The 22,562-nt window shown below is 54.2% G+C and overlaps 3 protein-coding genes across 6 annotated transcripts in view; all 3 read left to right on the plus strand.

Moving 5' to 3' along the window:
- Positions 1–351: 351 nt before the first annotated feature.
- GOT2 (glutamic-oxaloacetic transaminase 2) lies at positions 352–13,752 on the plus strand. Its single transcript, XM_058034253.1, has 10 exons — positions 352–446; positions 5,682–5,838; positions 6,998–7,126; positions 7,484–7,543; positions 7,665–7,826; positions 8,265–8,369; positions 9,246–9,396; positions 10,053–10,218; positions 11,136–11,286; positions 11,753–13,752. Exons 1-10 carry the CDS (start codon positions 379–381, stop codon positions 11,873–11,875), a joined length of 1,272 nt encoding a protein of 423 aa, XP_057890236.1. The 5' UTR covers positions 352–378; the 3' UTR covers positions 11,876–13,752.
- Positions 13,753–13,900: 148 nt separating this feature from the next.
- SLC38A7 (solute carrier family 38 member 7) lies at positions 13,901–21,429 on the plus strand. 4 transcript variants are annotated; one of them, XM_058034014.1, is made up of 12 exons: positions 13,923–13,985; positions 14,876–14,981; positions 15,145–15,585; positions 15,812–16,010; positions 16,098–16,242; positions 16,954–17,052; positions 17,777–17,834; positions 18,144–18,258; positions 18,482–18,629; positions 18,712–18,911; positions 19,173–19,227; positions 19,321–21,429. In XM_058034014.1, the coding sequence occupies exons 3-12, from the start codon at positions 15,319–15,321 to the stop codon at positions 19,421–19,423; spliced, it is 1,389 nt and encodes a 462-aa protein (XP_057889997.1). In that variant the 5' UTR covers positions 13,923–13,985; positions 14,876–14,981; positions 15,145–15,318; the 3' UTR covers positions 19,424–21,429. The 4 variants fall into 4 exon arrangements, with proteins under 4 accessions (XP_057889996.1, XP_057889999.1, XP_057889997.1 ...); XM_058034015.1 differs by having other exon boundaries at positions 15,185–15,585; XM_058034013.1 differs by lacking the exon at positions 14,876–14,981 and having other exon boundaries at positions 13,901–13,985.
- Positions 21,430–22,422: 993 nt separating this feature from the next.
- The window catches only part of CNOT1 (CCR4-NOT transcription complex subunit 1), a 56,709-nt gene continuing 56,569 nt past the window's right edge, over positions 22,423–22,562 (plus strand). The window contains exon 1 of the mRNA XM_058033987.1: positions 22,423–22,526. The gene's annotated coding sequence lies outside the window, so the exon portion shown is untranslated. The remainder of the gene's footprint in view (positions 22,527–22,562) is intronic.

Raw genomic sequence — 22,562 nt, forward strand, 5'->3', positions numbered from 1 at the left:
CCAGCACCGCCCAGCACAGCCCAGTACAGCCCAGCACCGCCCAGCACAGTCCAGTACAGCCCAGCACCGCCCAGCACCGCCCAGTACAGCCCAGCACAGCCCAGTACAGCCCAGTACCGCCCAGCACAGCCCAGCACAGACCAGCACAGCCCAGTACAGCCCAGCACAGCCCAGTACAGCCCAGTACCGCCCAGTACAGCCCAGCACAGCCCAGCACCGCCCCGGACCGAGCGGCGCGGCTGCACTGACCCGTGGCGGCCGCCAGGGGGCAGGGCGGGCGGCGCCCGGGCGCGGCGGCGCATGCGCGGGGCGGGGCGCTCAGCCGGCGCCCGTGGTGTGAAGTGCCCGCCCGCCGCTGCCACCACTGCCGCTGCCGCCATGGCGCTCCTGCACAGCCGCCGGCTCCTCGCCGCCCCGCGCCTCGCCGCCGCCGCCTCCCGCGCCAGGTGAGCGCTGAGAGGTGGCTCAGCCCCTAGGGCCGCCCGCCGGTGTCGGCGGAGGGGTTTTCCCGCGGCTGAGCCCCGCTCCGAGGTCGGTGGGGGGAGGCTGCGGGAAGCGGGTCCCCCCGTGCGGCCCGCGGCTGACGATGCGCTGGGGATGGGGGTTGCCGGGGGGACGGACCGCGCTCCGATTGGCTGGGGACGGGGGTCCTCGCGCTCTGATTGGCTGCGACCCAGCGCGGCGCCCCCCGCCTGCCCTTGAGGCGCCGCCGTGGAGGGCGCGTCGGCACCGGGGAGCCCCGAGAAACGGGGCCGGGGGCAGCCTGTGCTTTAACGACGGGCTGGGGACACCCTGTGCCGTGACCGATGGGCTGGGGACACCGTCTGCCTTGAGTGATTGGCTGGGGTGCTGCTAGTGATGTACATTGTGCTCCGGGGCACGAATGATGTGGTCGATGAGAGTCTGGACGTGCCCAGGCCATGTGCGCTCGCAGCGCAGAAACCAGCACAGTCCTGGGCTGCATCACCGGCAGTGCAGGCATCAGGTAAAGGGAGGGGATGCTGCCCCTCTGGTCTGCTCTGCTGAAACCCCACCTGCAGCACTGCATCCACTTTTGGGGCCCCAGCACAACAAGGACATCGACCTGTTCAAGCAAGTCCAGAGGAGGCCACAAAGATGATTAGAGGAATGGAGCATCATTTCTGTGGGGAAAGGCTGAGTGAAAGATCTGGGCTTATTCAACCTGGAAAATAGAAGGCTTTGGAGCGACCTAATTGTGGCCTTCCAGTATCTAAAGGGGCTACAAGAGAGCTGGAGAGAGACTTTTGACAAGGGTGTTGAGTGCCAGGACGAGGAAGAAAGGGTTTAAATTGACGGAGGGCAGGGTAGATTAGATATTAGGAACAAATTCTTCCCTGTGAGAGTGGTGAGGCCCTGGCACAGGTTGTCCAGAGAAACTGCCTGTTGCATCCCTGGAAGTGGTCAAGGCCAGGTGGGACAGGGCTTGGAGCATCCTGGTCTAGTGGAAGGTGCCTCTGTCTGTGGCAGGGGTTTGGACAATGTCTGTCTTTCAGGTCTCTTCCAACGCAAACCATTCCAGGGTTCTGTGTGCTGTAAAATGGGGCTGAGGTGGTGCTGTCTGGCTACCCTGTGTAGTGAGACCAAAGGGATTCCAGTGACCCCATGATCCATGAAATGGGGTGGGAGTAGTGCTGGCTGTGCTGGAGCTGTGCTCTCAGAGTTACAAACCCTGGCAGGAGCAGGCTGGGAGTGACTGTTTCTGTGCGCACCAGTCCTGCACTGGCAGCTCTGGATTCTGCTGTCTCTGGTCAGCACAGGTTTGGATAGAAGGATGCTGCAGCTGTGTGAAAAGCCCAGAACGTCCAAGTTTCCATAAAGTACAGCTGACCTGAGAGCCATGGGGCTGGGAACATCCCTGAGACCAGGTGGCCAAGAAGCAGTGTCTGCAGAAGGATCTGGATGAGGCCTTGCTGCTCTCCAGAACCCTTTAACTCCTGGCCCTCACTAGTGGAGAGGTCTCTAAGAAACAGTTTCCAGCCTACATCAGAGCAGGAAAGCAGTGGTTTTTTTAAATGCCTATTCCAGCAGTCAGTACTGCTTCTAAGCCAGCCTTGTGGCTCTTCTCAGCAAGGACAGAAGAGCAGCTGTCTAGAACTTGTGTTTTGTGCCCATGGACTATAGCAGGCCTGTGAAAGGTATGGAGCCTGCTGGCATAAGCTTTGCTCTTCTCAAGCTTGTTCTACAGCAAAGTGTAAATTATCAAATTGCATTGAGGTCACCCAAGAGAGGTTGTTAAGTTTTGTAAGTAAGGAGCTTCTGTGCACAGCCCCCTCTTTCCAGTTCAGGAATAGTGGCTTATTATGCAACAAAGGAAGCCAAGCACTGATTAGCAGTTTCTGTTTCCTTATCTTCAGCAAGATAATGTGTAATGTGGTGCTCCAGCTGCTATCATTAATCTGTGCTGGGAATGCTCTTTCTGAAAGCAGAACAGAGGTTAAGAGATGTGAAATGGTTAAAACGGCTCGTTGACACACAAATGCTAATTAGGACGATAACTCAGTCTGCTGCTCTGATGTATCACAAGACAGCTATTTAAATACTTTTCTTGGTGGAAAGCTTATCCCAAATCGCTGGGGCAAGGAATTTGTAGGCTTGAAAGATCCTGTAGTAGCCAGCTGCCTGTTGGCATTGTTCATGTGTAAATATTTGCTTTAGATGTGGTTTACCTACAGCCTTTGGCCCCTCTGGCCCCTTGCTCTGCTCTGTCTTGCAGAACTGCTGTGGGGGCTCTGGCAAAGCTCCTGAAATCTGGGATCTTATGTGGCTGTGCCTCAGGGAATGTGGGCTGGCCTCTCCATGATGGAAACCTTCACTGGGCTTGTAAATGCTTGCTCTCCGGGCTTGGCTTGAGTCCTTAAGCACTTCTGTCTGTGCACTTGAGGCATAAGTTCCACATATATTTTTGAAAAATGTGTAAATTTATGTAATTCCTGGCTCATTTTTCCACCTTCTCTGTCCCACTGCACTTGCAGTTGTGCATTAAACCAGCTCAGAAGACCAGCATGGCTGAAGAGTACAGAGACTATTTGGAGCTCTGATGAGCATCTAAACTCTGACTTCTGTGTGGAAGTGCTGTAGCTGGAGAATGTGCATCCTTTGGCTTACATGGAGTATCCCTCGGGTAGTTCAACCCAGCTTAAGTTTACCTCTGGTTAGTTTTCTGCAGTGAATACCTCTGGCCTGGCAGAGATGTGCAGTTTATAGCTTTGACCTTTATTCAAGCCCAATGTTCTTTTAATTGCTCAAAATAAAGTGCAAGGCAGTGCAGGGACAACAGTTAGGGGGCGTAGCAGTGTGTTAGGGTTTGTGGCCTTGGACCCCTAGTAGATCTCTTTTTCCCAAACCCCTTTGGGAAAGCTTTGCCTCTGTGATCTCTTTGGTATCCTGATGTGTTTGGACAACTCAGCCTAGGCTTTTTTTTCCCGTGTCCCTGCAAGCTTACCTCCCTGGAAACACCAGAGGAGTTTTGTTTCCCCTGGAAACCTTCATGCTGAGAGCAGGAAAATAAGTCCTAAACCTACCCCGTTGGTGCCTTAAGCCAACACAAAAACCGGCTCAGAACAAAGGTACTTAACTCTCTGGAGTGCTGCAGCTTAGGTAAATGCCTGCAGGATCAGCATTAATTGCAGTATGTTAGAGCTCAGTGACCTGCCTAAGCCTTAGCAGGATTGGGACCTAAATTCCCCAAACACTGTAAGCTGCTTGGGGAAAAGCCCAGCAGAAAGAAGGTGCTGTCACCATCTCCAAAGTAGCAGCTCTTTAAAATAGATAGCCAGGCTCCTGCAGCCCTTGATACCAAAATAATCCTAAACCAGGTAAACTGAAGAAAGCCACACTCCTGCACGTTGTTTCTCTCTTTCCCTGCCTCTCCATTGCCAGGAACACGTTTGGAAGTGTTTGTCCAGAGCTGCCTGAACCCGCAGCAGGAGTTTGCCCTGACAGTCCCCTTGACGTGTCCTGCTCAGGTTGGTTCCCCAGGTCACTCCCTCCACACTGGCTGCAGCCCCTGTCCCTCTCTGGAGGGTGTGTGTTGCTGGCATCTCTGACTCATCCTCCTTTCCAAGCTAATCCTATACTTAAGAGGTAATTAAGACTAGTTGGTGGTCTAAAAAACGTTAAGCACATCTTCCATTTTTAAACTACCTGAGGTGGCTCCACCTCTTCCTCAAAGCCTGTCAAAAGGAGTAACAGGCTTTTTTTAAAATTTGGAAATGGTGTACAGAGGATTGTCTGAAGTTAGTCTGAAGAGGGCAAATGATTGAGGCTCCATGAGATGCAATCTATAGACATGGGAGAGTGCAAAATGTTTCTGTAGTAAGGAAATTTGGCCTAAATGGACATGAAACAGGGACAGAGTGGAGAGGAAAGGTGATTGTGTGAGTTCTGCTGATCAGTGAGAGCTTCCTTAACCTTCATGGCCCCGCTGCCCACAGATCTGTATCTGCCTGCAGAGTCTGCACTACACCTTTCACAGGAGGCCTGGCTGGCCCTGGGCTGGCTCCAGGCTGCCTGCATTCCCAAGTTGGGAAAGGATCCCATTATCAGATGACACAGCCTTTCCTGGGCAGCAAAGCATAGTAAAGCTGATATGGCTCTCTGTGTGTTTCTCCTTCAGCAATCAAGGCTTGAGTTCTGTCCTCCAGGAGATAAACCCAATCTACTTTGTTTTGCACCCTTTGTTCCCCACTGAGCTGGGGGACCTGTATGTTGAGTCAGGACACTCAGAGCTGCATGCAGTGCCTTCAGGAGGGGGCTGTGACAGCCAACTCCCTCTGCCAGGCAGGTTAAAAAACACCACACTGCTGCTCCTGCACTGTCTGCAGGCCTGCAAAGCCTGGACATGGGACAGAGCAGAGACTCTGGCCAAAGGAAATAACAGGTTTCTTTTTATAGCCTGGTCTGCTCTGCCCTTGACATTAAGAGAGCCTCTCCATCTTCAGGGTGTGCTGGCAGCCGGGCAGAGGCAGGTAGCTCCTTGTTTTGGGGAAACAAAGCTCCTCCTGATGCGGGGAGGTTTTGTGCTTGACAGCAGGGGAAGGGTCTTCACATCAGAGCTTGTCATTGTCACTCAGGGAACAAACTGTCTTCTATGATTTCCTGGAAAACAGCATTTGTCTACAACACCAGGGGAGGCAGAGTTTGTAGGGCAAAGAGTGGAAATACCTTTATTTTGTCAGCCAATGCTGGGAGAAAAACAAATTGGTTTTCATGTACTACAGCCTTTCCAGAAGTTTGGAAGAGACTCCATATTCATGCTTTTGTGCAATTGCCTGGCTCTGGCCAAGGTTCCCTGGAGGGGAATGACCTGTGCAATCCCACGTGCAGGCTCTGGGCACTTGTCCAGAGCATGGGAGTTCAAGGCTCCAGTTTCCTGGGCTCTGTGTGGTGTTAGCACATAAGGCAAACAGGAGCATTTCAACATGCTAATGACTGAGAGGGAGTCAGTTATCTTCAGCCACAATGAACTGAGGCTCTTTGCCCATTCTGTAATACACAATGTGACTTAAATGGTTTGGTTTGGTTTTTTGGATAATTCTCTGAACACTATTTGTACCTTTTTTCAGTGGTTTAAAGACAAGATTTCCCTTGTGGGTTTCTGTTGGTGCACATCTCTGCCCAGTTCTCAAGCCTCATGCTTAGCTTCTTGTTTCTCCCTTTAGCTCATGGTGGTCCCACGTGGAGATGGGTCCCCCCGACCCCATCCTGGGGGTGACAGAAGCTTACAAACGTGACACCAACTCCAAGAAGATGAACCTGGGCGTGGGGGCGTATCGGGATGACAACGGGAAGCCCTATGTCCTGAACTGTGTTCGCAAGGTGAGCTGGCTGCTGGGCAGGGCCAGATCCAGGTGCCAGGTACCCTCAGGGAGGCAGGGAAGGGGAAGATCCTAAGCAAGTTTTGTCTGTTGATCCTTAAAATAAGCTCTGTCTCTAACAGAGCAGGACAGTATTCCTGGATGTCTCCCTTAGCGGGACTAATGCTTTTGAGACATGACAGAGCCATAAGTGGTACAGGACAAAACAGAAAATACATGTCCTGTTCCCATTCAGGTAACTCTTAACTTGTTGCTGACTTCTATGAGCCCTGCAATGCACCTGTTCTCTGAACTTCAAGGTGTTTCTTGAACAGGCTCATGTTCTTCAGGGCACCCCACAAGGGAGGAAGGAGCTGACGTTGGCCCCTTAGTGGATTAGTCTTAGAAATTCTGCTGAGCTGATACTACCAGTTTCTCCATAAGCCAGTCTAAAACTCCAGCCCAGGGTGTGGACATTGCCCTTGAAGGGATTATGGGGTCTTTTAGGGCTGTAGGGGTAGAAATAGGCTGTTAAATAGCTGGCAGCTGACACATGCATTGATTGGCTGCACTGACAGGGAGGGTGCAGGGAGAGTGCCTTTTCCATGTGTCTCATCAGTGAGGGGTTTAAAGCCATCCCTTGCCCTCCCTCTCTCTGTGCAGCTGGGTCACAACTAGGGAGCCTGGATGGTGTCACAGGGACAGTTTCCCGGTATGAATGCTGCCAGGGTCTGTGCCACTTTCAGCATGACAAGGCCCTACAAAAGGTTTGCTACCCTACCTAGTTTGGGGATGTCTCCTACATAGAGATGATATCTGCCTCTCAGTAATACTCAAGTCTTGCTTTCCTCCAGGACAATTCCTGGTGGGGCAAAGAAATGTGTATCATTGTGCAGCAGCATTGACTTGTAATAGGCTGGAAGTGGTGCTCTCTTCTGGTGCCAGGTTTCCTTGGCTCCACGGTACCAACACTGTCACCCACTGAGGGCTCTGCTGGCTGCGGGGTTTTATCTGAAATGTTGACTGCTGCCCCTTGCTTGGAATGAGCCCTGCAGAGAAACTCCTGTAAACCAACCTTTGCCCCTTTCGAGCAAGCAAATGTGCAGAGGAGTGACCTTCAGCTGTCCATCATTGTCTCCATGGTGATGCCTTCCTCACTGACCTTGTGCCCTCCCTTCCAGGCAGAGGCCATGATAGCATCCAAGAAGATGGATAAGGAGTACCTGCCCATCGGGGGCCTGGCGGATTTCACCCGGGCGTCTGCAGAACTGGCTCTGGGGGAAAACAGTGAGGCCTTCAAGAGCGGCCGGGTAAGGAGAGGCTGGGACACAGGGGCAGGGAGGACACACGGTTTGTGTGTGGGTGCTCAGCAAATGTGGAAGAACTGCTGGGGTATTGATGCTCCTGAGTTGTGGGCTGGCTGGCCCCAAGGATCACTGCTTCCTCTGACAGCCTCTGAAGGGTGAAACAGCCCTGTCCAAGGAGGGGATTTAACCTTGCCAGGGGGCCCAACTCCCCACCCTGGAGCTGGAGATAGATGCTGACCCCTGTGGTCTCTCCAGCCCTTTGTCCCTGTTTTGGTGTGCTGCTACCAGTGCTGACATAATGACTGTGCTCTCCCTGTAACACAACATGGCTACTCAGATTTTTTTTTTCTTTTCTTGCAGTATGTTACTGTGCAGGGTATTTCTGGGACTGGATCTCTGCGAATTGGAGCCAATTTTTTGGTGAGTGCCTGGCTAGCAGTGGAAGGAAAGAACATATTTTGACCAGAGCTGAATTTTTACGGTTTTCTAACTGCCAGTATGTATACAACCTGTTTGAACACTCTGTTTTTCTATTGACCAGCAACGATTCTTCAAAGCCAGCCGTGATGTGTATCTACCCAAACCATCCTGGGGCAACCACACTCCCATTTTCCGTGATGCCGGCATGCAGCTTCAGGCTTATCGCTACTATGACCCCAAGACGTGCAGCCTTGACTTCTCTGGAGCCATGGATGACATTTCTGTGAGTTGCCTTCCATGCCTGGAAGAAGGGAGGTCATGTGGGGAAACAGATGGTGATATTACTTTACCCTATATGTGATCATGAAGCTATGTCAGGAGAGGTTTAGGCTGGGTATTGGGAAAAGATTTTTCACCCAGATGATGGTTGGGCACTCAAACGGGGTCCCAAGGGAAGTTGTCATGGCACCAAGTCTCCCAGGGTTCAAGGAGTGTTTGAACAATTCAGGCACATAGTGTGGTTCTTAGGGTTGTCCTGTGCAGGGCCAAGGAGGTGGACTCCATATGGGTCCATTCCACCTCAGAATATTCTATCATTCTGTGATGCCTGAAGGCATTAAATCAAGGCTAGAAACTCACAGAGCTCATCTAAGCTGTCTCATCTGCTGAGGAGAGTGCTCAGATAGCACTGATGATTCATTCTCTATAACATCTTCCTTAGAAAATTCCAGAGAAGAGCATCATCCTCTTACATGCTTGTGCTCACAACCCCACTGGGGTGGATCCCCGGCAGGAGCAGTGGAAGGAGTTGGCAGCTACAGTGAAGGTAAGCCATGTCCCAGGGGTACTGTGCCATTCCTGGGCAAACCACATCTCTGGCCTTTCATGGGTGGCACCTGGTCTTCGCTTTGCTAAAGGTTATTCCCTTTCCTGAAGGCAACATGGGTATCATGTTCCTGACAGGAGCCAGCCAAATGTACCCAGAAAGCTTCTAGCTGACCATTGGGCTTTCTGCTGGCACCTTCCCAGGAAGCTGGGGTAGGGAAACCTGAAAGGAGAACAGCAGGGTTGAAAGCATGAGCTGTGATTGCAGGAGCAGAGCACCCAGTGCTGTTGTATTAAAAATGCTGGAAGATCTCTCACATGCTTGGTGTCTCCTTGCAAGCTTCAGCTGCAAATAGAAAGGGACAGGTTCTACCTTCTCCTCTTTCCTGCTGCTCCATCAAGCCTGTAGCCAGTGAAATTTGGCTTGGAGATACCTGGCCTTAGTAGGGTTCTGAGAATTGGTAGATATCTAAGTGATCTCTGTGGCCTACACAAGGGTAGATCTAAGGGGCAGTGTATCTGGGGTATCTGCCTGGCTGACTGGGGAGTTCCCAGGTGATTTTCCTGGAAAATGATAATACAGAAGACATTGAAGGAGACTATTTTATTACTGTTGAATTTACTTCTGTTTCCTAGGCCAGGCTTGCACATCCCATAAATGCCCCAGAGGATCTTTAGCTGCTGTTTTGATGTGTGCTGGGTAGCTGCAGGTTTTGGGCTGCTTTCCCTGTGGTGAATGAAGGGGAATGACTCTCTTTCTGGAGGAGAATCGCTGCAGGTGGACAGACCCCTGTCTGCATGGCTTTTCTCAGCACTGCTTCTTGCAGAGGGGTGCTCAGCTTCTGTGACAGACACTCTCTTCCATCTTTGCTGGCAGAAACGAAACCTCCTCGTGTACTTTGACATGGCCTACCAGGGCTTTGCCAGCGGGGACATCAACCGGGATGCGTGGGCTGTGCGGTATTTCATCGAGCAGGGCATCAACATCGTCCTGTCACAGTCCTTCGCCAAGAACATGGGGCTGTACGGTGAGTGGGACACGTGACAAGGAAATCATTTCATCCAGGCTCTTGGTGGGATCCCAGTGCCTTCAAGGTTTAGCAGCCAGTGTCTTCCTGCTGCCTGTGTTCATCCTGCAGTACTGAGCAGGGATAACCCATTAGAAGCTGGTGGAGAACCTTCTAGAGAACAGGGGTCCCCTACAGCTGTGTGGTGTTGGGTGCCACAGTATAAGAAGGATATAAAGCTTTCAGAGAGTGTCCAGAGGAGACTACAAAGATGGTGAATGGTCTAAAAGAGAAGCCGTACAAGGAGCAGCTGAGGACACTTGCCTTGCTCAGCCTGGAGAAGAGAAGACTGAGGGCAGAGCTCATCACAGGCATCAGCTTCCTCTCATGGGCAGCATCTGCTCTCTGTGACCAGTGACAGGACCCAAGGAACATAGAAGTGTGTCAGGGAGGATTTAGGCTGGATATTCGGGAGAGGTTCTTAACCTAAAGGGTGATTGGGTATTGGAACAGGCTCCTTAGGGAAGTGGTCATAGCATAAGCCTGACAGAGCTTAAGGAGTGTTTGGACAGTGCTGTCAGACACAGGAATTGTGGGATTCTTGGGGTTGTTCTGTGCAGGGCCAAAAACTGGACTCAGTGATCCTTCCAACTCTAGATATTCTGTGATTCTCTTAGGAGAGCGTGCAGGTGCCTTCACAGTGATCTGCAGTGATCCAGATGAAGCCAAGAGGGTCGAGTCCCAGCTGAAGATCCTCATCCGCCCCATGTATTCCAACCCACCTGTGAATGGAGCCCGCATTGCCTCCATGATCCTGAACACCCCTGACCTACGGAAGGAGTGGTAAGAAGAACTCTGAAATGTTCATGACAGTGAGGTCTCTTTGTGCAGCCTTGTGCTGTGCTTACTGTGTGCTGCTGTCACAGGCAGCTCTTAGCTTCAGCAACAGTCAGAACCTTGTTTGCTCTGGAGAAATCCCTGCATCAGCTGGTGTCAGTTTAACCTGACACAAACAGGTTTTTCTAGTGTTACCAAGGAAGAAAACTCTGTGTAAAGGAAGGGATAAAGCTCCCGAAGGTTGAGGGCAGCAGGAGCTGCCTATCCAAGAAGCATAAAAGTCTGAGGTGGTAGCCATGTAGTGTGTCTCATGTAGGGGAAGTGGCAGCATAAGCTCTCTGGGAATGAGACCCAGGAATGTAACCCTCATGCCCTAAGCCTGATTCCTGGCTGTGCTGTGCTGTTTTCCCAGCCCCTTGGTGCCGGGTCCCTCCCAGCAGCTGGCCTGGCAGAACAAAGGTTGGCAGTGTGCTGTGGCCTCGCTGGGGGCTGTGTTCTTCTGGCAGCCTGACACCTGTGCCTGATCCAGTGCCCAGCAGAGATATTTCCTAGCTGTGCTGCTTTGGAGCAGGGCCTGTTTGCCAATGCTACCCCTGCACTCTTGGTTTATCTGTAGATAATATTTTATCTGGGTATGAGTAGTGCTGCCATCAAGCATCCTACTGACCTGGGGCTTTCAGATGTTAGAAATGTCTATATTCTGGTAGCAGTGCCCAACAGCAATGGAATAAATAAAAAGAGGTCATCTTCTGGTATCAGGAGAATGGAGCAGCTCCCCCAGCTGGAGCTACATCTTCATGCTCATCTGCATCCCTCTGTGGGGCCCCTCCAGGTGGAGAGTTGATTTTCTATAGCTGGGGTGGGGAGAGCAGCATTGATGTGTTCTAGCCCTGCTCTGAATGGTTCCTGGGTTGGCTCCTCAGGCTCACAGAGGTGAAGGGCATGGCTGACCGGATCATCAGCATGAGGACTCAGCTGGTGTCCAACCTCAAGAAAGAGGGATCCTCCCACAACTGGCAGCACATCACTGACCAGATCGGCATGTTCTGCTTCACAGGGCTGAAGCCTGAGCAGGTAAATGCAATTCCAGTGGTCTCTAAGTGTCGTTTGCAGTCCTTGTCAGTAAGTTTTTGACTGCAGATGCCAAAATGAGCCCTTGTAAGCACTTCTCAGAAGGAGCATTATTCTCCAAGCCCTAAGCACTGGCACATCTTGCTCTGTTCCCTGCTGTACTTGGGGAAGTTGAAAGTAAATGTAGCTGTCATGTCTATCAAAGCAAGCAGTCACTTGGTGCTGCTCTGAAGTCACCTTAAAGGTCAGCTCAGGTGAGGTGACTCTTCCAGCTGAACATCTGCAGTGTTGCTGCTTGGCCTGAGAGCTGAGCAGCATCTCTGTTGGTGCACAGGGTACTCTGCAGGTAGTGGGATGCCCTATCTGCTGGCAGCCAGTTTGCTTTGAGTTTCAGCAAGCTGGGTAAATTTGCACTTTGCTGACACAGCAGAGGTTGGCCTGCAGTTTGAACTTTGCTCTTTCATCCCAGGTGGAGCGGCTGATCAAGGAGTTCTCAGTGTACATGACAAAGGACGGACGCATCTCTGTGGCGGGAGTTACGTCAGGCAACGTGGGTTACCTGGCTCATGCCATCCATCAAGTCACAAAGTAAAGACAAAGGGGTGCCCTGGAGCTGGTGGCTTTCCCTTCCTCACCAGTCGAAGATGAGGAGGGAAAAGAAACAAGCAGAATACTTCAACCACAGCACTTGAAGCCGCTGCTGAATGTATCTTGTAGATGAGTTGTAGAAGCCTTGTCAAATCCATCCCGTGTTGTGGAGCAGGGACATAATTACTGGCTCCTGCTTGTCACAGCCATTCTTCCCTGCTGTCCATCCTTTCTCCATCAGCCCCAGCACCTATCTATGCTGGAGGAAGCAAATGCTTAGCAATGCCCTCCTACCAGTGTAGGCACCAAAGGCTTCTCCGCACACGTTTCTCCATGAGAAGGCTTTGTGAGGCTTTTGGCTGCTGGCCCAAGCAGAAGCAGGCAGGGAGCTGGGTGGGCTGAGTTGGAGGGCTGCTCTGGTGTGCTCCTCCAAGCTCCTCAGCCAGTCCCTGCTGCCAGCAGGCTCCATCCTCCATCATCCCAGCCTGGGGCTGGGCAGCACCAAAGCTGTCCTCCGACAAACAGCTCTGAGGACTTCTCACTACCAAACTCTGCTCCGTCGTTGGCTTCGCTCTTTCCATCTGAGACTCTCCTTTCAGGTGTAATTCACAGTGGCATCAGTGCGTGGGGCAGGCCAGTGTCCGTCTTTTCAACCTGTCTCACTTTCATACCTGGAGGTGAAACAATTTTTCACCCCTCCCCAATAACAATCTCCTCTGAAAACTGCTCTCTGGTCTCTGCCTTGCCCCATTCCTGTCCTAAGCCCAGCAGTCCAGCCCTTTACCTCCAGCAGCCCTCCCTGCAGTATTTGTTGCGTGTCCCAAAGCCAGCCAAGAGGCTGGCCCTGCAGTATGCCCCTCATGTGGAGGTGTGGGGCATCCCTCTCTGCTCTGTTCAAGCACATTTCTGCTGACACCAGAAAACAGAGATCTTGAGAGAAATCTAGAGCTGATGCCTCAAAAACCATTCTGTCCTTCTAAGCCAAGTGTCCCTGAGGTCCTGTGACTTACTGGACTGATTTTTAATCTAAATAAACTGGTGCATGACTATGTTGAGCTGGGGACTTCATCCTGTCATTGTGCAGCTGGATCCTGTCCCTTCTGTGCACCAAACATTCCCTCTCAGGGCCATGCTAGCACAGGGGATCTTACATGACCAGTGAAACCCTCATCTCCTGAGAATCCCATGTAGAGAGGCAGTTCCCACCGATGGGCCCCAGGAGCACAGTGTGTGTGAACTGAGGTTGTCCAGGTGTGAGCTGGTGTCACAGAGCTGAAATTGAAGCTTGTGGTGTTGAACATAGGTGTAGCTGGCAAGAGGACAAATTCCCAAAAGCTGTCTGCCTTGGGCTGTGGGGCCATCTTTGGCCACTGCCCCACCATGGAGTGGAGCCTCCTTAGGCAGAGCTGGAGGTATTACCTCTTAAGTCTGTGAGCTGTCTCCATCCACAGGCACCTCTTCCCTATACAGCCATACCAGGGTATTTAGCAGGGCAGTCCTCATTTCCCATTCCTGCCCAGGGCAGCTGTGTGCCCATTGGAGCTGGGGCAGGTCCAGTCTGGTGCACCTGTCCCGGTGTAGTGCAGGTTGTTGCCAGACTTGCTGGAAGGCTGGATCCTCCCGCCGCTCCCTGACAGAAGGTTTCCGCTCCCACGCCGCTTGTTTACTGGCCCGATGCCCACAGCCGCTGCTTGCTGTCCTTTGTGCAATAAACCGCTTTCCATGCCGCACACGCCGTACGTGCTGCCCCACGGCTCTGTGGGTTCCTGTGCTGTGGTCCCCGGTTCTGCGTGGCTCTGGAGCTGCCGCCTCCTGCCCCCTTACCCGCGTGGGGCCGTTCTTCTGCTCGTTGTCTGTACAATAAAAGCACCCTGGAGCACAGCTCTGTCTCTCGCCGTCTCTTTGCCGCGGGTCCCCGCAGGCTCAGCCTCTGGGAAGGGCTACCCGAAGGGGGTTGTTTCCCTTGAGGATGTTCCCCCGCCTCCGGGGCTGGACTACAACCCCCGGCGTGCAGCGGGCAGGGCGGAGCCGCCGCCGCGCCGCCGCCGCCGCCGAGCTCAGCCGGGGCTGGGGCCGGGGCCGAAGGGAGCGGAGCAGGGCGCGTTCCCCGCCTGGTGAGTGGGGCCGGGGTACGGACGGACCGGGGGGACACGCGGGGAGCTCGGTGACCGGCCAGGGCAGGAGCCTGTGCATCCCCTGCGAGCGCGGGCGGCCCCGTGTCACCGGCTCCGGGCCTTGCTGCTCCGGGCGGGGGGCGCCGCGGGTCTGTCGAGTCACCCTCGGTGCAGCGCCTGCTCTCGGGGTTTCTGGCTGCCTGAGTATGGCGGCTTTGCCTGCAGGGGAAGGCCACCCTTCAGCATCCTCCCCCAGGCCATGGGAGAAGCAGCGACCCCCTGCAGCATCCTCGGCCGGGTGGGAACTTCAGCCCACGCGGACGCACCGGCCTGTCCCTCCACGGTCCTACCCACGCGGCACAGGGCGGCCCTTCCTCCCCTGCCCCAGAAATCTTTACAGAGGATTCACAGCTCAAGCACAGAGTTTAAATACCCCAGAAGCAAGGAGTGAACTGGGCAGGTAGAGTCTCTGTAGATGTCCTCTAGGAATTTCCAGATTTCCTTGAAAAGAGATTTCTCATGTTCATATAAAGTCCTGCAAAATCTGCCAGGTTGTGAGGGTCGATCTCCTCCACCTTGGAGACACTGGGATGAGATTTGGACTTTCCACCCCCCCAAGGGCTGTGATGCTGGAAACACCATATCTTCAAATCCAAAAGCTTCTGAGACATCATCCATCTCCTGCTGATTGTCACCCTGGGGGTGCCCAGGAAGGGGCCAGTCCTGCTTTTCCTGTTGACACAGTATTTCTGCTGCACACAGGTCATTCCTGTTGAGCCCAGCCTTGCTCTTTACTCAGGAGCACGTGCTCAGCTCTGTCTTGCAGAGCTTGCAGAAATTAGGGCTGGAAATCAGGAAGTGAGCCAGGACATTGGGTCTTGTGTCCACAGAAAGGCAAGTCCTGCTGTAAAAGTGCAGCTCCTCAGCCCCACAGCCAGGGCTCAGTCCCCTATCCAAGAGCAGTTGTGTCCTCTCCTTGGATTTGAGGGACAAGAGGTGAGTTCTCCTGCTATATCTCTGCTGGTGTGTGTGTGCTGTGACCCTCCAAGCTAAGACCCAGGGAACTCAGTTCCCCTGTGCCCCCACCTCATGCCCAGGTTGTCCCTTGTTAATATAATTTAACTAACACTTAACAGTGTCATTCTTCATCCCCTTGTAGGAGTAGGGAAGTGCCTGACTCCCGTGTTGCTCCATTCCAGCTTGTTTGTCTGCTGCCCTTCCTGCCTGATGGAGCCAGTGCTGGCTGAGGACCCTCCTCGAGGTGCCTGGCTGAGCCTGGTGCAGGAGCACTAGTGGGACGTGGACAGTGGCGTGTGCCACCTGCAAAGGGACAATGGCTCAGGGCACTGGGAGCATCAACAGTGACTACAAGGATTGGGAATGGAGTGACGATGCTGGCGAACGGGCCAGGCTCCTGCAGAGCCCTAGTGTGGAGACAGTGCCCAAAAATTCAGAGAGCCAAGGAAATGGACTGGGGGCCACATCGGCTCTGGGAGCTGTCTTCATTGTGGTCAACGCTGCTCTCGGGGCTGGGCTGCTCAACTTCCCTGCTGCCTTCAGCATGGCTGGTGGCGTGGCTGCAGGCATCACCCTGCAGATGGTGAGTGGGGAAGGGACAGTCCCCCATCCCACCATGGGAGGGTGCATGGAGGGACATGTGGTGCCCCAGAAAGGGCTTGGGGAGGACCAGACTCCTAGGAAGAAGCTCTTTGGGTGAGTTGCACCAGAGATTCTCAGTGTTTTCAGGAGTGGTAGCCTGGGGTGGCTGAGGGAACCTCGCCATGTTGTTGGCTCAGTGTTCCCTCCCTGTCTCTCTCCCATCCCAGTGCATGCTGATCTTCATCATTGGAGGCTTGGTCATCCTGGCATACTGCTCGCAGGCCAGCAACGAGCGCACCTACCAGGAGGTTGTGTGGGCTGTCTGTGGGAAGGTGCCTGGTGTGCTGTGCGAGGTGGCCATCGCTGTCTACACCTTTGGCACCTGCATCGCCTTCCTCATCATCATTGGAGACCAGCAGGACAAGAGTAAGTGCCTCCCATGGAGCAAATAATAACCAGTTGCTGTCCCTTCAGCTGGAAGGGTCACCCTGACCATCTTGGTTGTCCCTGCAGTCATTGCTGCTCTGGTGAAGGAGCCTGAGGAAGTTGGGAGCAGCCGCTGGTACACAGACCGCAAGTTCACCATCAGCATCACTGCCTTCCTGCTCATCCTGCCCCTCTCCATCCCCAAAGAGATTGGCTTCCAAAAATATGCCAGGTGGGTGGGAAGAGCCCTCTGGGGCTGGGAGTTGGGGTGGACCAGCCAGCACCCACCTAAGCACAGTTGCAGAGGACAGGGACTGGAAATGGTGTGGTTCTAGTGCCCTATCTGCCCACTCATCCTCTGCCTTCCCATGCCTCAGTTTCCCTATCTGGGAAGCAGAGGAGTGGCTGAGCACTGTACAGCCACATGTCATACTGCAGGGCTTGTGTCCCTCCCTTCTGCATGCTGGAGGAAGCAGGGAATGCTGCTTTCAACGACATTGTCTCCTATCTTTGTAGATGGCAATCCAGCAGAAAGGAGAGCCACTAAGTGTCCCTAGGCTGGGTGGTCTGCAGGCCAGCCCTGCTCCACCAAGAATCTTGGTGTGACCTGGCTGCTGGAGCTGCACCAGCAGGGGCACCAAGGAGTGTCAGTGCTTCAACACTTGCCTCTTTCTCCAGCCCAAAACCCAAGTCTGGCAGGTTTGCCACTCAGAGAAGGATGGGATAACCCCCAAATGCAACAGAATTGTGTTGGCATCTGCTTGGGGGACAGCGGGTGACGTTTCCTGGTATATTCCCATGGGAAGGGAAACAAAAAATGGGTCTGATAGGCAGGAGTGGGGTAGCCTGGGCTGTGCCAGAAGATGGGGACGGAGAGGCTGGGAGGAGACCCTCCATGAAGTGGGGAGGCAGAGCACTGACAGCCTCCTGTCCCCTTTCACAGCTCCCTCAGTGTGATTGGCACATGGTATGTCACAGCAGTCATTATCATCAAGTACATCTGGCCTGACAAGGAGCTGGTGCCTGTGGAGATCCCCACCAGGTGAGAGCAAGAGACACAATGCTGTCAGTGCCACCACAGCTCTGCAGAGCCAGGCAGGGCTGTGGGAGTGAGGGCTGCAAAGGCAGGGGATGAATCTTTCATCAGGCCCATCCCTGGTCCTGGGGACTCTGCATGTTGCTGCCAGAAGCTCCCAAATGGCTGCACCTCTGCGTGTTTCAGAGGTGGTGAAGAGGAGAAAAAGGACTTCTTAAAGGTCCCCATGGCTCCAACACAGATTTTGATAGCACTGATTGGTTTTTATCTCTGACATATCCAGGCCCTGGATTCCCTGTGCCATGCTTGTGCTCACCCAGCAACAAGGGCTGTGTCTATATTTGGATAATTTTGGTTATTTCCTTAACCAGCACAACCACTGTGGCTTATTCCTTTCCTGACAGTGTATATTTTTGGATCCAGTGCAGGAATTTTATGGCAGACCAAAGGTTAAACCAGTTTTTTTGCACTGCCCAATTAGATCCTTATTTTTTACTGATACTTTCACTTTTGTGTGCTCAGGTTTGGCTGTTTCTCTCTCAATGAAAGGCCCTGGTCTTCACAGAGTACCAGGTCCCAAGAAAACCTGATTCCATGCAATGGCATCATCCTGGGTGGGGGGATGCAGTAAGACAAAGACACTGAGCACTCCCAGCTCATCCTCCCCTGGTGCACTGGATGGGATCACAGGGGATTCTGGTCTGACTGATGGGTGTTTCTCTCCTTCCAGCCCCTCCACCTGGACAGCTGTCTTCAATGCCATGCCCACCATCTGCTTTGGGTTCCAGGTAAGGCCATGAGCTTGGCACTCCCCTTCCATCCTGTGGTTGCTTGGACGGCAGACTAAAACCCTGCCCGTGTGCTCACTGCCCAGCTTTGCAAGGAGACTGAAGCCTTTTTAACATCTCACCACCTCTGGATGGAGATGGATCCATTTTACCCCAGCTAGGATGTACAGGGCATCCTGTCCCCCACCTCTTTCTTCTCCAGTGACAAACCTGGGGAATCACCATATCCCAACAAACACAGAATATCATGAGTAGGATTCCCCATGGTTCTGCCCATCACATATCCCCACTGTCTCTGTGTCCTGGCAGTGCCACGTGAGCAGCGTGCCCGTCTTTAACAGCATGAAGCAGCCACAGGTGAAGACCTGGGGGGCAGTGGTGACAGCAGCCATGGTGATTGCTCTGTTTGTCTACACAGGCACTGGTAAGTGAGGGGATACTGTGTGAGTGTAGCACAGTCCTTGGAGTGGCTGTGAGCTTCAGGGGACAGGGACCCTCTGGTCAGCAAGTGTCAGAGGGAGAAGGGAGGACAGTCCATTGAACACCTCTGCAATGTGCCCTGTGCCATATCCATCCTAGTTTGGTCCTTCAAACAGATGTTCAGGAGACTTGTCCCTGTCCCCTGCTGACTGCTCCCTTCCTGGCAGGTATCTGTGGCTTCCTAACCTTTGGAGCTGGTGTGGAGCAGGATGTCTTGATGTCCTACCCCTCCAATGACATCCCTGTTGCCCTCGCCCGGGCTTTCATCATCCTCTGTGTGCTGACATCCTACCCCATCCTGCACTTCTGTGGCAGGTGAGTGCTGGGAGAGATGGGGCTGGTGTGGGAAGGAGGAGCAGCACGAGGAACCCCCTCTGTCCTGGCTCTGTGCCCACAGGGCTGTCTTGGAGGGTCTCTGGCTGCGCTACACCGGGGTCACGGTGGAGGAGGACGTGGTTCGGGAGCGCAGGAGGCGCCTGCTTCAGACCATCAGCTGGTTCCTCCTGACACTGCTCCTGGCTCTTTTCATCCCTGACATTGGCAAAGTCATCTCTGTCATTGGGGGCTTGGCTGCCTGCTTCATCTTTGTCTTCCCAGGTAGGGATCTGGGATGCTCAGGGGCTGACAAAGGTCTCATGGCTTGTGTCTCAGAGAGGGAGGGGCAGGATGGAAACACAGGAACCAGGAGATTTTTAGAGGAGGACAAAAGTGTGGTGAGAGGCCAGTCAGCAGCCCAGCTGTTTTGGCTGGATGTGGAGCTCTGTGACAGGGAGTGCAGTTCCCTGTTTTATAGGGTGTCTGTTCAGTCCCCAGTGGACAGTCCTCATCTCGTTCTAATTTGCCTCCCCTGCCTTTCAGGACTCTGTCTGATTCAAGCCAAGCTCTCTGAGATCCAAGAAACCAGGGCAATCAGGTAACTGAAATGTGCCTCCTCTCTCCCCCATTCCCCTGTGGATTTTGGGGTGAAGGACCCCTCTAAATATGCCCTGTCTTCCTGCATCTATAGCTGGTGGGCCCAGGTCTGCTATGGGGTGTTCATGGTCACCCTTGGAGCCTTCATCTTTGGACAGACCACTGCCAATGCCATTTTCGTGGATCTTACAGCCTGACTCCTCCAGGCTGGACTGCACTGCTGCTGCTGAGGGGATGGAGATTTCCCCTAGGACCAAAGGGAAGTGGGAAGAAAACATGTTGGTGTGTTGGGAAGATCCAAGAGAAACGTTGTGACTCGGGGCTTGGCTGAACAAGCCCTGTGGTGGTTTGTATCTCATTGTCTTAAGGCTGCAGGCAGTCAGGCTTCTCTCAGCCCTGGCTCCCTGCTGAAGCCAGAGCAACACTACAAGGGGACCTGTCATCCAGGGCAAGCTCCTTCTGCCCCTGGAGTAGACATCCCTCCCTCAGACATCACTAACGGGTCGTGGTTGGGGTTTGCAAAGCCATGCTGCTCTCATCTCTGTACCCTTGTGCTGGTGGAGCTCCTCTCCACAGCTAAAACTCCTTCTCCCAACTTTGGAGAGAGAAGCAGTGTTCTGCATAAAGGGAAATAGTAATCATGTTTATCAGACAGGGAGACATCCCACAGTCCTGTTCTGTGTCAATGTTTGGTTTGAACTCTGGTTTCCTGCTGGTCTCCTGCCTCTACTCTCACATCTCCCTCTGCCTGGGCTGCACTTTGTGTTACAAAGGGTTGCCTTCAGCCTGTTTGGGTTTTTTCTTTTGAGGATCAGAATGACCCTGGGGTAGGGACATGCCCGTGCAATGTTTTCCTTGCCAGGGGTTGTTCTCTCAGTAGAGAAGCTGCTATGACTGCATCAACCTACTGAAGACACTACAATAGAGCAAAGCTCTTCTCCAGATTTACAATCCTGTTCTTCCAGGTGTCCAGGAAATGGGACTGGGCCAGGTTTTAAAGGATGCTTTTGGGATAAAGCAATCAGTATTAATTTGTTTTAGATTGTTCTCTTGGTCGTTTACACTCCCTATGGCTGGTGTTGCTCTGGGCTGTCCCTCTGTTGCCTGTCTGGATGATAGTTTCATTCCTGCTTTTTCTGGGTTGAGCAGTTCCCCCAGCTGCAGATTTGGTTGGGGGTGTTAAACCTCAACAGCAATGTTCTCTTGTTCTGTCTTTGAGTTTCTTTTTATGTTGTTTGGCTTCTAAAACCCTTGGGGAGGGAGGAATTCAGGGATAGCTGTTGATGCATCTGTGATGCGGGTTCAGCCCAGATTTGTGCAACACCTGGCCCTGCACCTCCTGCATCTTCTGGAAGCAGCACAGGCTGTTGTGGTGGGAAGGAGAACCATGGCTTGTGCTCCTGCACTTCTCAACGTGGCTCTGTCCTGCTACAACCAGTGGCTGCAGGAGGGGTGACAGCACGTGGGTGCTTCCCACGTGGAAACATTTGTTATTTCCTTACTAACACCGAGTGTAAATGGGGACCTCCCCATTGCTGCTTGGGACAGGGAGACCCAGGTGGAGAAGGAGGAAGAAAAACCCTAAGCACAGCAGGAATGTTTGAGAGATGCTGTGAAGGCACACATCCCTCCTGCCTCTCCCAAGGGATCTCCAGCATCTGTGCCCTCATCTTTTGACAAACCCAGGCTCCACCAAACCCCCATTTGTATGGCACTGGCTGTGTGCTGAGCCCCTTTGCCAGGCTCCTGCCCGTGAGCAGGAGCTGGGGCTTGGGGACCCTTTGGCATAAAGAAGATGGCCAATTGTCCTGGATGTGGGGAGCACAGAGCCACCTCCCGTGGAGCCCAGCAGAGATGCTCAGCAGATGCCAATGCCAAAATGCCTTCCAGTATGCCCACCCTGCAGGAAGATGAAAAGGTTTGGTACCTGGTGGGTCTGGTGGCTCTGGCTTTCCTGAAGGTGTTCTAGGCATGAGGAGGTCCCTTGGCCGAAGTGGACGAGGACACAGTGTCTCATGTCACCTGAGAAACACCTGGGCTCCCTTGGTGCCCCTGTGGCTGAGGGCTGAGCGAGTCTGGAGGTGCTGTGGCCGTTCCTGTTTGCCTTACTGCTCCCCTGTTTACAAACACTGGCCTTTTAACATGTATTTTGTACATGCAGAAAGTGGAGGGAACTCAACTCAATAAAAGTGACATTGTGATGCGTGTGTCAGGCCAGCACGAGGTGATTTCTGTGGGAGATGCTCCTGGGTGGGATACTGGGATGAAGCCATATCCTGAAATGCCAGCCCAGCTCTCCGAGCTTTGGGATGGATGGTGTGGAGCTGGGAAATCCCACTGCCTTCCTCAGGCCCTCATTCTCCGGGGAATCTTCCCGCCCAGGGCCGGGGGATGCCGGGGGAGGCTCTGTGGGCGCCGGTCCCGGTGTCGCTCCCCGGGGCCGGCAGGCGGGTGTGTGTGGCTGGGAAGGAACTGAAGGGAGTTTCCTCTCCGGGACCGAGGCCGGCCATCCGGGAGGGTGCAAATGGAGAGGGGATTTCCTTAGAAAGGAAAACCCGCGCCCAGAGCGTGCCGGGCCGGGCCAGGCGCTCTGAGGGACCCGCAGCCCCCAGGTTGGGGGGGCAGCGCCTGGGCCGTACCAAGGCAGCGCGGGCGAGGGGACGCCAATTCATGGGCCTGTACCACGGCGCTGCGCGGGGGGGAAACCGTTTCTGGGCTTGTACCACCTTCGGGGGGAGGAAACAGCGAGGCGAGGGGAACGGGGCGGGCCGCACCACTCAGGGAGGGGTAACCCCCCCCCCCCCGCGTGACTCCGCGCGCCCTTTGGCACCGCCCGCCACTTCCCCTTCCCGCCCCGCCCCCGCGCGACGCCCCTCGCTCATTGGCCGGCCTCGGCAGCGCGGGTTGGCCAGCAGCGCGCACGCGCAGATCGAGAGGAGTTCGGAGCTCTGATTGGCTGAGAGAGTAGGAAGGCTTTCGGCCCCTCCCGGCCAATGGCGCGCGGCTCAGGCTCCGCGCGGAGGGCGGCAGGGTGCCCTCCCCCGAGGTCGCACGGCGCTGATTGGCCAGCGCTCACGCGGCCCCGCGCTCTGATTGGTCGAAGGCCCCTCCGCGGGGGCGCGGCAGCTCCGCGCGCATTCCGCCCCTCCGCTCCCCCCGCGCCCCCCCCCGCGAGAGGACGGGGGAGGGGAAAGGCCGCGGCGCGAGCGCGCGACCCCATCCGCCATTTTGTATCGGAACGGCGGCGGCGCGAGAGAAGCGCGCGAGCGGCCCCGGCCCGGCCCTCACGACACCGCCGAGGTGGGAGCGGCGCCCGCCCGGCCCCGGGGAGGTGCT

This window comes from Melospiza georgiana, chromosome 14 (assembly GCF_028018845.1).
Source record: "Melospiza georgiana isolate bMelGeo1 chromosome 14, bMelGeo1.pri, whole genome shotgun sequence".
Classification (NCBI taxonomy): domain Eukaryota; kingdom Metazoa; phylum Chordata; class Aves; order Passeriformes; family Passerellidae; genus Melospiza; species Melospiza georgiana.

Bases quoted from the DNA above. Each gene is read 5' to 3' on its own strand.
- SLC38A7 (XM_058034013.1), top strand. From the start codon at position 15,319: ATGGCTCAGGGCACTGGGAGCATCAACAGTGACTACAAGGATTGGGAA. The intron at 17,835-18,143 runs GTAAGGCCATGA...GTGTCCTGGCAG, and splicing joins CCATCTGCTTTGGGTTCCAG to TGCCACGTGAGCAGCGTGCC. The intron at 18,912-19,172 runs GTAGGGATCTGG...CCTGCCTTTCAG, and splicing joins CTTCATCTTTGTCTTCCCAG to GACTCTGTCTGATTCAAGCC.
- GOT2 (XM_058034253.1), top strand. From the start codon at position 379: ATGGCGCTCCTGCACAGCCGCCGGCTCCTCGCCGCCCCGCGCCTCGCC. The intron at 447-5,681 runs GTGAGCGCTGAG...TTCTCCCTTTAG, and splicing joins GCCGCCGCCTCCCGCGCCAG to CTCATGGTGGTCCCACGTGG. The intron at 7,127-7,483 runs GTAAGGAGAGGC...CTTTTCTTGCAG, and splicing joins AGGCCTTCAAGAGCGGCCGG to TATGTTACTGTGCAGGGTAT.